At 35.9% G+C, this 12,550-nt stretch overlaps 1 protein-coding gene across 1 annotated transcript; it reads left to right on the top strand.

Moving 5' to 3' along the window:
• The first annotated feature begins 1,091 nt into the window (after positions 1–1,091).
• FUG1 (Translation initiation factor 2, small GTP-binding protein) lies at positions 1,092–9,903 on the top strand. The gene is made up of 12 exons (XM_016314634.3): positions 1,092–3,089; positions 3,192–3,224; positions 3,788–3,901; positions 4,135–4,284; positions 4,418–4,516; positions 4,617–4,679; positions 5,083–5,238; positions 5,361–5,426; positions 5,933–6,169; positions 7,142–7,417; positions 8,158–8,346; positions 9,199–9,903. Exons 1-12 carry the CDS (start codon positions 1,575–1,577, stop codon positions 9,352–9,354), a joined length of 3,054 nt encoding a protein of 1,017 aa, XP_016170120.1. The 5' UTR covers positions 1,092–1,574; the 3' UTR covers positions 9,355–9,903.
• Positions 9,904–12,550: the final 2,647 nt, after the last annotated feature.

Raw genomic sequence — 12,550 nt, 5'->3', positions numbered from 1 at the left:
ATAAGTCCAATACAAAATTATTTAAATGTTTTAAAAAATAGTTACAACAACCAAACACTACTATTACCCGTGTGTATGTGTGGGACTTCTACTAGTATATCATTATTGATTGGATATTTATATTAGAGAAAGTCTAAGAGACCAACACTTTTATTAAAATTTGACCGGCACTTAACTAGTAAAAAAAAAGTAAGTAATTCCACATCATTAGATGTAATCTCACACTATTAAAAATATTAATGATAACTAATTGATAACTACAAATCACAAAATCTATTAACCTCTTAGCACTCCTCTTTATATTAATTTCCGTTTCACTAGATCCATATAATTTTTTCTTTCTTTTTTTTCTTTTTTTAGTCAGGGAGTAATTTTACCTTTCTAAAGCTCAGTTGATTTGAGACATGTACGAGGGAAAAAAACAATAATAATAAAAAGAGAGGCTAAAAACTTTATTACAGAAGAGAAATGGGTGCAATTCAATTTTATTGGTGGGCATGTGTTTTTATTTTAATATGGAAATCAGTAATTGGTAAGTCCGATTACTTTGTAAGTTGATTTTTTAAATTTTTTAAATATCAAATCGGAAGATCCGATTTGTTTGTTGTAATTTTTTTTAAAAAAATTACCGATTTTTGTAAGTTGATTTTTTAAATTTTTTTAATATCAAATCGGATCCTCCGATTTGTTTGTTGTAATTTTTTTTAAAAAAATTCATAAATCGGAGGATCCGATTTCGTTTCGAATAAATCAGATGATCCAATTTTCACATTTTAAATAAAAAGTTTTACGTTTGAGAATAATATTTTTATAGTTCATGATCTTAAAAAAAGAAATAGATCCTCTCAAATTTTTTAACACTTGAGAGAATAAAGTGTAATTTTTCATTTTTAATTTTATAAGTAATACTAAAAATAAAGAAGAGAGAACAATAAAAGATGACATTAAATAAAATATTAAATACCATCCATTTTTTTTTTTTTTCTAATGGAGAGGATCTATTCCCCTATTTTCATCCCAATATAAAAAATAATTTGCGAAAAAGGGACCATCTGCGTCAAAAGCCACGGAAAAAAAAGAAAAAAGAAAAAAGAAAAAGCCAGAAAAACAAACAGAAAACAAAACCAAAGCCTTATCGCACACAAAATTTGACAGGCACACAACCATCCACACACACCCCTTCCGAAACATAAGTTTATCTCCGCTTCCATACATAAAACAACCTCACTCTTCTCTCTTCTTCTTCTTCTTCCTTTTTCTCTTATCCTTCTTCTTTCAATGTCCCCAATTCTCACATAAGTTTCACTCACTCTCACTCTTTCAACTCAAAGGTACCATATTCTTCTGTTTTTTCTTTTTGTTTTATTGGGGGCCACGAATATTGATATTGATATCACTATCACTATCACTAATTTTTTTCTTCACTTTTTTAAGTGAATTTTGTTTCTGGATATGTTGAATTATCAACTGGGGTGTGTAGAGTAATGATAAATTTTTGAACTTTCATCTTATTTGGACCATTTTTTCCCTTTATTTTTATTGGTAGTTTTCGGGTTGTGGGGTGGGGGTAAAATATGCTTATACTAGTTGGGAACGTGCAAGGAACAATAGGTTCTGTGGCTACCCCATTGAGTTTTGGAAGCTTAACGGGTGTGAGTTCCAATGGAGGAAGGTCCCGTTCTGTTGTGAGGAGGGTGTCCCTTTCAAGAGGTAACTCTATTAAGGATAAGAGGAGATGGCATTGTATATCACTGTCTGTGTGTAGATATTCTGTTACCACAACCGATTTTGTCGCTGACCAGGGAAATTCAGTGTCCCTTGATTCTAACAGTAGTAGAGGAAGCCAAGGTGGTGATGATGGTAGTGGTGGTTTTGTGCTTAAGCCTCCTCCTAAGCCTGTTTTGAAGTCCCAGGAGAATAAGGATAGTCCCCTTTTGGGCTCGAATTCGGAGTCCTGGGGGAATTCGCGGAATGGCAAGTCCCTAGATGATGATGTACAGGAGAGGAATAAAGTGATTGAGTCACTTGGTGAGGTGTTGGAGAAAGCTGAAAAGTTGGAAAGCCCCAAGTTGGATGATAAAAGGAATAATGGCTCAATAAATAAACCCACAGCGCCCAATACAAATGGTAATTCTAAGGTCAGTACACCGGTAAATTCAGCTAAAACCCAGAAGGCTAAAACCTTGAAGAGTGTATGGCGTAAGGGGGATTCGGTCGCAAATGTACAGAAGGTTGTTAAGGAGGTACCTAAGCCTAATAACAAGAGTGTGGTAGGGGAAAAATCTGAAATAGGGGCAGAAGAGAAGATAACATCCGAGTCTCGTGCTCCCCAGCCCTCATCAAAATCTCAGCCAATGTTACAAGCAAAACCTTCTGTAGCTCCACCACCCATAAAAAAGCCTGTGGTGTTGAAGGATAAGGGGGCAGCTAATGCATCTGTTAAATCTAAAGAAAGGAAGCCTGGGCCGATCTTAATTGACAAGTTTGCTTCCAAGAAACCCGTTGTCGATCCTGTAATTGCTCAAGCAGTCCTAGCCCCTCCAAAACCAGGGAAGGGCCCTCCATCAGGAAAGTTTAAAGATGACTACAGGAAGAGAGGTGCTCCAGCTGGAGGAGCAAGAAGGCGTCTACTAAATGATGATGATGATGTGATTCCCGATGAGGACACATCGGAACTCAATGTCTCTATTCCTGGTGCTGCAAGAAAAGGAAGAAAATGGAGTAAAGCGAGTCGAAAGGCAGCAAGGCTACAGGCTGCCAAGGATGCGGCTCCTGTCAAAGTCGAAATTCTAGAGGTCAGTGACAAAGGTATGCTGGTGGAGGAGTTAGCCTTCAACTTGGCGATCAGTGAAGGAGAAATCCTTGGATCTTTGTATGCCAAGGGGATCAAACCAGACGGCGTGCAAACTCTCGACAAAGATATGGTGAAGATGATATGTAAAGAGTATGATGTGGAAGTTATAGATGCTGATCCAGTCAAAGTTGAATCGTTAGCAAAGAAAAGGGAAATTCTTGATGAAGATGATCTTGACAAACTCAAAGATAGACCTCCTGTCATCACTATTATGGGCCACGTAGATCACGGCAAGGTGAGTGACATCATTCTGTCACTTTATTCTTTCTTTTACGCCTTATTTTTTCTGTCTGACTTCCTCTATTTTGTTATACTTATCGGTATTTTCAATTGGCAGACAACTCTTTTGGATTATATACGGAAGAGCAAGGTATGATAATAATATAATATTGCATCCTTTATTCTTTTTTCAGTTTCATTCATGATCAGGAATCTATAGGCTACATGGATATTTTCTTGTATAATTGCTATTGGTTATTAACATGTTTTAGGAAACTTTTATGCAATATAATTAGGTTTAAAATAGATTAATTATGCTACATATGATGTCTGATGCGAAATATTTTCGTTCTTATGGTTGTCTCACATGTAACAGTATTGTCCCTATGCTGTTTCAACCTTTGTAGGTTTCTTGTTTGGACTTTATCCTACTTGTAATGTGGTATATGCAATTCATATGATTTCAGTTTTAGGGATTAATGATTAGGGAAATAGAACATGGAATTATGAGAATAAGAGATAGGTATTTTTCTTGTTACCAGTGATTAGTAATAGATGTTTTATGTGTCTCTGTGACGTGCTATGCTGTTCCATGCTGGTCGTGTGTGTCTTAGTATCTATAGATGATGGAATTATGTTATTGCCATACCTTAGCATACTAATGCACATTTGCATGCACGTTCAACACAAGCCTGATGCGCCAATTGTTAACAGGTAGCTGCTTCTGAAGCCGGTGGGATCACCCAGGGGATCGGGGCTTATAAAGTAGAAGTACCTGTTGACGGAAAACCTTTGCCCTGTGTTTTCCTTGATACTCCTGGGCATGAGGTATACTCATTGCTAATTATCATTTCTATCCTTTTCCTTATACATCTGCCAAAAAAAAAAAAAAAGGAAGTGTATATTTCCTTCTATAGGATCATGGTTAGATTCTGCAATTTAAAGGATGTCTAATTGACTTACCCTAGTGGTCTTGTGTGCAGTTTCTGGCTTAATTGTTTCCTATAATTAGCTTTGTTCTCTTCTTTCCTATAGATGATATGTTATGTGTGTTCTTGTAGGCGTTTGGGGCAATGAGAGCTCGTGGGGCAAGTGTGACAGACATTGCTATCATTGTTGTGGCTGCTGATGATGGCATTCGGCCTCAAACAAATGAAGCTATAGCTCATGCCAAAGCAGCGGGAGTACCCATAATCATTGCCATAAACAAGGCATGACAACATGATTTGTTTGAATTGAATGTTTAAATAAAGAACAATAGATCATCATTTAATAATTCTTGTTCATTACTTGGTGATTGCATTAGGATTTTTGACAAATTATTATATATTCTTTTTGAAACAGATAGATAAGGACGGAGCAAATCCTGAGCGAGTCATGCAAGAGCTTTCTTCTATTGGTTTAATGCCAGAAGATTGGGGTGGTGACACCCCAATGGTTCAGGTTTTTACCTTATATTTTATACTTTTTCAACTCTCATATTTTGTTTATGCTTATGTAAGTTTATGGACGATATGTTTCTTTCTTTTTTCTTTCATGACAGATAAGTGCTCTTAAAGGGCAGAATATAGATGATCTTTTGGAAACTGTTATGCTTGTGGCTGAGGTAATTTGTTTATCTTTGGAGTCTTGACTAATTAAACTCATTTAAGCCTCCAACTATTCTATCTTGTTCTCCAATTAATTTATAGATTCTAATGTTTTTATGTTCAGAAAAGATAAGTCTGTATAGAAAACAAAATGAAGATATATGGACTTTGAAACATTCATTTCCATTTCCTTGATATCAGATATATATTTATAGATTACAATTTGATACAAAATTTATATAGAAAAAAATATTACAATTAAGTTGCTGTCACATTATGAAGTATCCTTTGTTTTGCTGACATCTTGATTTAATTTCTGTGATTTTTTGGGAATATGATGTCTATTGACTAATTGATGGTGTTTGGTGGGGCTTTCTTTTAGCTGTGTTTCATACTGACCCCTAATTATCACTTATTTAGTTGCAAGAGTTGAAAGGAAATCCTGATAGAAGCGCAAAGGGAACAGTCATAGAGGCGGGTCTTGATAAATCAAAAGGACCTTTTGCTACCTTTATTGTGCAAAATGGTACCCTCAGAAGGGGAGATATAGTAGTTTGCGGAGAAGCGTTTGGAAAGGTTGGTGGATATTTAAATTCAATGTTATAATGACTTTAAACTTTTGGTCATGGAATTTTTCTCTATTTGCATTGCTTTGTTGCCTCTGCAATTTTTAACATCCTTTGATTTGGTTCTTTCAGGTGCGAGCTTTGTTTGATGATGCTGGAAAGCGTGTTGATTTAGCTACACCCTCTATTCCCGTACAGGTTTGTTAATTCTTAGTACAGAAGAAGGCATATGATGTGTTGCTAGATTTTTCCTCATATTCATTTAGAAATGATTTGAATTCATTATGTGATGCCATAATGGTTGGCTTGACATTTCTCTGATCCGCATTTAAAAGTGAATTCATTTACATGTGCGCATTGAATTATTAGATTGCACAAGGTTTGGTATTATTATATATTATCTTTTTGAGTAATTGGGAATTTCTGATATTGAGGTAATGACAGATTTTTGTCTTCAATCCAAATCCTTGGGGCCAACTTGAAAGTTAATATAAATGAAATCTTCATTTAAAGTTAATTGCATCAGAAAAGCTTTTCAACAGCGGAGAACATCAAATACTTACGGACTTTTGATTTATCATAGTTGACATCTCCGGTCACTTTTTAAATACTGTGCACATTTTAGGTTCTAAATGCATGCCAAAAATCAGTCCTATTAAAGAATTATCTGAAATCTGTTTTCTGTCTTCTGTTCATCTTTGCAGGTTATTGGATTGAATAATGTTCCGATTGCCGGTGATGAATTTGAGGTTGTTGAATCCCTTGATACTGCACGTGAAAGAGCAGAATCCCGTGCTGAGTTGTTGCGAAATGAGCGTATTTCTGCAAAGGCAGGGGATGGCAAGATTACCCTTTCTTCCTTAGCTTCTGCAGTTTCGTCAGGAAAGCTTTCTGGACTCGACTTGCATCAACTAAATATTATCTTGAAGGTTGATCTTCAGGTATAGTCACTTCTACAAGTCTTCTTGGATTCGTAAAGCATAGTATTGATCTTAACTTTATGGAACAACTTACCTGGTTGAATTCATTAAATTTTATATTATAGATATCTTGTAGTGGTTTTATGTTATGTATTGGATCATTAAAATAAGAGCATAATTTGTGTAACTTACCAATGTATCTAGTGCCTAAATGTACTATATGTTACCCACTAGTACATTAAAGAGCATTGAGTATTTGTTACAGGAAAAACTGTATATATCAATACAGGAAGTGGACCAATATACATAGCTATTAATAATAAGAAAATATTATCTGGCCCATCATTTTGATGCGAAGCTATTTGTCAAGACATGCATTAAGGTGTTAGATATATATTTGTCTGCGAAAGCATTTTGGTATAAATGTAATTGTTTTCTGAAACCCAAATCTCCGTTAGGCCTCTATGGAATAGCCGTCAAGTCCCTAACCAAGAACTAGCCATCCGCCCCCACGGCATTGTCATCAGGGTGGCTGAACTGGCGGCAGCTGTATTATTAACAAAAAGAAATATCCATTACAACCAAAGTTTGTATATCCCTATCACTAGATTTATCAACACATCTGACATATTCTCTAGCACTTCTTGCTTATGCATGTACAACTTATTGCATACACTAGGTATTGCAGAACATTCAAACTCGAGAGAGGATTTAGATAAATGTATTTTGAATCTAGCTTATTCGAGAAAACACTTCTACTATCTAGGTCATCGATACCTATAAAAGTAATATATTGAATTCTATCTCATATCATATCATATCATATTATATATAATACATTTCCAAATTTGTTATATGCCAAATATTTGCTACGGTTAAAATATGCAAAGAAGCAATTAGTTCCTGCATTTACTACTTAAAATGTTTCATTGATAATCACTTTTGTCATTGTTTCACCCGAAATCAAAATTCATTTTCCTTGCTCTTGCCCAGGGATCCATTGAAGCTGTCAGACAAGCCCTGCAGGTGCTACCACAAGATAACGTTACATTGAAGTTTTTGTTGGAAGCAACAGGCGATGTAACCACAAGTGACATTGATCTTGCAGTTGCAAGCAAAGCAATTATTTTTGGATTTAATGTCAAAGCACCAGGTTCGGTGAAAAGCTATGCAGATAATAAAGCTGTTGAGATTAGATTATACAGAGTCATTTACGACTTAATCGATGATGTCAGAAATGCAATGGAGGGACTCTTAGAGCCTGTTGAGGTACATCAACATATCTTTTATTGTATACCCTTTTAGTGTAGATTATGCATGTGAATTTACACACTGATTATTGATGACATTTAAGTATGTTATTGTTTTTAAAGAAAAAATCTCATGTATTTTAAAGCATACTACACTTATGTTCCTGAAGGGGAGTTTTGGAGCAACGGTTGAGTTGTCTCCATGTGACCGAGGTCACGGGTTCAAGCCGTGGAAACAGCCACTGATGTAATTATCAGGTTAGGCTGCATACATTACACCCTTTGGGTTGGTCCTTCCCCGAATCCTGCGTTATCGTGGGATGCTTATGCACCAGACTGCCCTGAGACTACACTGATCTTCCTGTTCTATTGGGCAGTAATGGTCATAAATTGGGTCCTTTTCCGACAGTTATGGGGTTAGGGATCCTTTTCTTTCTGTGTTCCAGTAATGGTAATTGGTAAGTGTCTTAGGATAGAAAATGTCTGTCTTTGTCCCAATTGTCCACAAATTTCCGGTGGTGAAAAGGTGGTCAAATTTTGCTCGTCGACAGAGACATTTTGTCTGTTTTTGTATCTATTTCCTTCTCCAAATAGGTTTGTATCTCTTAGCATCTCTGTATTTTTTACTTGAGGCAGTTACCAAATAAGAACTTTGAACTGTGGTTGATGAGCACTAGGGCATGCTTTATTTGCCTTTATCTTCACTCTGACCTAAATTACTGAACATTCTGCTGTAAACTAACTGCTATCTTTTGGCAGGAGCAAATAAAAATTGGCTTAGCAGAAGTGCGAGCCACATTCAGCAGTGGTAGTGGTCGTGTTGCGGGATGCATGGTTAATGAGGGAAAGGTGGAGAAAGGATGCGGTATTCGAGTCATTCGGAAGGGGAAAGAAGTTCACGTTGGTACTGTTGATTCTTTGAGACGGGTAAAGGAGATAGTTAAAGAGGTATGTCTCTGCTTCAAAGTCCTACTTCCCATGATGTTAAAATTACGGTGTCTGATATTTCTTGTGTGTCTACTCATGTTAAAAGAAATTATAGTCTCACTGAAGATTTTTTTTTTTTTTTAATTATTAACTCATACTTCATGCATTTTGGATAGGACTGTAAAACGGGCTTGCCCAGCCTGCCCAAGTCCACGGGTTGTGCGGGATAGCCCGTTTAACTTTTGTTTGTTCACAGGGTTCAATTTTCAATCCCGAATTGTTTTTGCCCAGCCTGACGGGTTAAATGGGCTGGTTCATTTATATTTTGTTTTTGAAGAAAATTTTGAATAAAAAATCCAGTTTTAAGCTTAAAAGAAAATTTGGACAAAAAAAATCACTTTTTGGGAAGAAAATCTTAAACAAACAGCTTTTTAGTGGGTGGGTTGGGGGAAATATTGAAGTGCCGATCTTCTTTAAAAAAAATTTAAACAGGCTGCCCATTTAGCTTGCAGGATGGTCTGTATAGTCCGAAATTTAAACGGGTCTGATTTAGAGGTAAATGTCCGCCTGTTTAAGAAAGTAAATGGGCTGGTTTGACAGATTTGGCCCATTTTGACGGCTCTTATTTTTGGGTGAATGCTACAATACAATAGAAACTAATAGCCAATAGCCAAATTTATCTAGTGGAACAAGTTGCCATGGTGTTTTTGGCTGGTTTAGTGGTTTTTTGTTGTGTATTAGTTCTCCGTTTTAGTTGTGTCCTAGTTTTGTAGTGTCGACTATATAGATCAAATTGCACCATATTGCTCCATCATAAATCATATCCATGTGTAAAACATATTTATTCACGGATGCATTTTCTCTTCTGCACAGGTAAATGCTGGTCTTGAGTGTGGAATCGGGTTAGAGGACTTTGATGACTGGGAAGAGGGTGATATCCTTGAAGCCTTCAACTCAGTTCAGAAGAGGCGGACTCTTGAAGAGGCCTCAGAATCCATGGCGGCTGCTGTGGAGGGGGTAGGGGTTTAATTATAAGATCGACCAATGATGCGCCTCCATGAGATCTTGGATCATATCATGCTTTTGCCATAGCTGGTGATCCTGCAGGGGAAAAAAGGGGTTATACTTATACACTCTTCAGTTGAGTGCAATGATCATTGTGCAAAGAGGTCAAAACATAACATCAAAATCATGGTAAGGAAGGTTAGAATTAAAAAATGATGTGTTCCATTATATGCTGTAACAGTGTATATAATACTAGTCTCAGCTCCTTGTAAAGAGGGTTAAAAAAAAAAGAACTTTCAATGCGTTGATTCCTGAATAATCTTAGCAACCGTATAAGCTGAGGAAAAGCAACTGCTTTTTTTTCTCTTGCTAATTTTTTGTATGATGCTCTAAGATGGGTGCATCATCTTACACTACAGCAAAGTCTGGAAAAATTGTATTTTCTACTGTGTTTTGTTCCGACACAAAATATAGTTAGATGATCCAAGGACCAATGTAAATATTTTGGTAAAAAATCTATTTAATTTGTAATGGATTTAATTTGTGAAAATCAAAACGGTTATTGAACGATCAGTTCATTGTTTTAATAGTGGTTAAACTGTAAATGAACCAGTTTAATTAAATAATGTAACCATGTATAATTGCTGTGCCACTAGCCCACTACAAATGTTCTAAGTTTGAACTGTAACCACAAATAAAATTTTCTTTACAACATATATTAGTCCCTAATCCTTTTTGGTTTTTTAGTAAGTTCTTGACTTTGTATAATATTATAATAATCATTCTAAAATAATGATTAGTTCTTGACCTTTCATCTCTCATAAAATAAAAGGTAAATTAGTCTTTAATCATTTTTAAACAAGTGACAAATTAACATCATAATTATTTTTGTTAAAACTAATTTATTTAACAAAATTATTCGATTCTAACTTTGTAGAGCTGGCCTGCGCATAAGGGTTCCCCACTCCCATCCCGAGGCGCCAAGGGACTGAAGTTTTTGAAACTAAGGCCATAGGGTCGGCATACTAACTTCATCTTGCAATACTAATCGAATTTTGCGATTAGAAGCATAGACGCAACCAATCCGCAACGCGTATCCTCCAAGAATTGGGGAATATGTTCTCTTTTCTTAGAGACCTGAAGATCGCATGTGAAGCAATGAGCTCTATTAAGATTATCAATCCAATTTGCAACACATTGCATATAGGAAATGGCGGAGGTGGTGGTGGGAATGAGGGTGTGTTGACATAAGAGTCTAGCAAAAAAAAAAAAAAAAATCTCTACAGAGTCTTCACGCTGGCCTATTTTATTTTTTTGTAGGGAAATGATGTTAATCTTTCTCTTTGTCATAGCATCGACCACCTCCATTGATTTTCCTGTGAGAGTGCTTATATTACATGTCGCAAATTTCAATTTTCTGTCGCTCCGACCTTTACCTTTACCTCTTTCTTTATGAACTAGCTTATTTACTCTCGTCCGTTCACGAAAACGTGGTAACCCTTACTCAATTAACATTACACCTGGGCACCGATGCTGCGGTTCTTGCTCATTTGACACTGTACTCAAGTTATGCGTTGCTTCCGGGTAATGACCTAGCTTTAGCGCAATAACGTCTTTGATCTATGTCATGAAGATTCGACTAAGTTTTTATGTTGGTTATCGAAGATCTAACACAACCCACTTCCTTTATCCGGACTTGGGACCGGCTATGTACCGCATGTATAATATAGACGGAGTTAAATTTATAATTTTAAAAATAAAAATAGAAATATTAATTTCTGTAAAATAATAAAAAGTGGCCAAACAGACACAGTAGGATCAGTTGAGTCGCTAATTTTAATAATGTGAAAATAACTTGCTCAAATTTAAAATATCAATATTAAATTATTAAGGGAAGATTTTTAAGCAATAATTTTTTTTATGTTAAATAACGTTTATGAACAGCCATTTTGGCAAATAACAATTATATGGTGTTAAATTAATTGTTTCTAATTAAATAACTGTGATTGTATTTATATTTGTAATATGACGAAATTATTGATAAATGAAATATATCTATTGGACAATTTATTTATTTACTTTTCCAAAAAACAGAAGTAATATAGACAAAGGTCATACTATATAATATAGTGAAATGATGGAAATAAATGCTTATTAAATAAGTCTTTACTATTTAAAGAAAAAATGATTAGTAATTAACAATGTCAGTGTTTCGAGAATTACCTAAAATGTTTATTTGAGACTAAATGTGAGATTTAGATTCTTTAGTATGGCAGTGTCCGACCTGTTTGGTGTCGAGGTGTCGCCTGTCCGAGTTCCTCGTGAGAAGGTAGGGGGTGGTACCTACAAGAGACTCCGATGCTTAAGTTAGCAAGGGTTTTAGGCAGGTTTTTAGTAGATTAGAACGTGCCTATAACTGAGAGGTGTCAGTGTATTTATAGTAGAGTAGATAACCACCTTCGTTGGAGTAGTTCAATCTTTACTGATGGATAACTGTTTCCTTTATTTTGGGAGTCTGTTAAGATCTCCCTTCTAGATGTAACGGAGGGATATCCGGAGGCAGTTACTTTCTTGGGTAAGTAGAGCTGGTGTAACACCCTAATTACCCTAAGCCTTACCTCTAGCCGTAAAGTAAAGGTCAATCAAAAGTTGCGATAATTCTAAGGCTTATACATATTTATATATAGAAGGAATTAATATATTCTAGAAGCCCGATGAAGGATTAAGCTCAAAGACAGAATTACAAAAGCGCGAAACGTTCACACGAAGCTAACGCATAAGATACAAGGTATAGATGCAAAAGAATCGAACATATATAGATACAAGAGTATAATGATCATAGGGAACTAGCCACAGCTTGCGAAGTTTAAGCCGACTAGTTATAAACAAAAAAATACAGAGTTTTGTAGATAAAACAGCTTATACAACTTATCACTCAAGTAAGCCTCTAAGGCCATAAAGTCTAAAACAAATAGGGTGAGAGAAAGTACTACAACAAAATAAAACAGAAATAAACCAAAAAGTTTTCAATAGAGTGCACCTTCCAACGCCCTCAACAGAGTGCACCTTCCAACGTGTGTGTGCGCACAGGGTGCAAAACTTCGTTGGTTGTGTGTGCGCACAGGTCGTGCTAGCGCTCTCATCAGCAAGCCTTCCCCTGTGTATGCAAGCGCACAGGTTCCAAAGCTCACAGGGGTGTGCGTGCGCATACAAACCAAAA

The sequence above is a fragment of the Arachis ipaensis genome, chromosome B8 (genome assembly GCF_059453495.1).
Source record: "Arachis ipaensis isolate K30076 ecotype BB chromosome B8, ASM5945349v1, whole genome shotgun sequence".
In the NCBI taxonomy this organism is placed as follows: domain Eukaryota; kingdom Viridiplantae; phylum Streptophyta; class Magnoliopsida; order Fabales; family Fabaceae; genus Arachis; species Arachis ipaensis.
The sequence above is the reverse complement of the archived record's forward strand: the minus strand, read 5'-3'. Positions and strand labels throughout refer to the sequence as shown.

Bases quoted from the DNA above. Each gene is read 5' to 3' on its own strand.
- FUG1 (XM_016314634.3), top strand. From the start codon at position 1,575: ATGCTTATACTAGTTGGGAACGTGCAAGGAACAATAGGTTCTGTGGCT. The intron at 4,517-4,616 runs GTTTTTACCTTA...CTTTCATGACAG, and splicing joins GTGACACCCCAATGGTTCAG to ATAAGTGCTCTTAAAGGGCA. The intron at 8,347-9,198 runs GTATGTCTCTGC...TCTTCTGCACAG, and splicing joins TAAAGGAGATAGTTAAAGAG to GTAAATGCTGGTCTTGAGTG.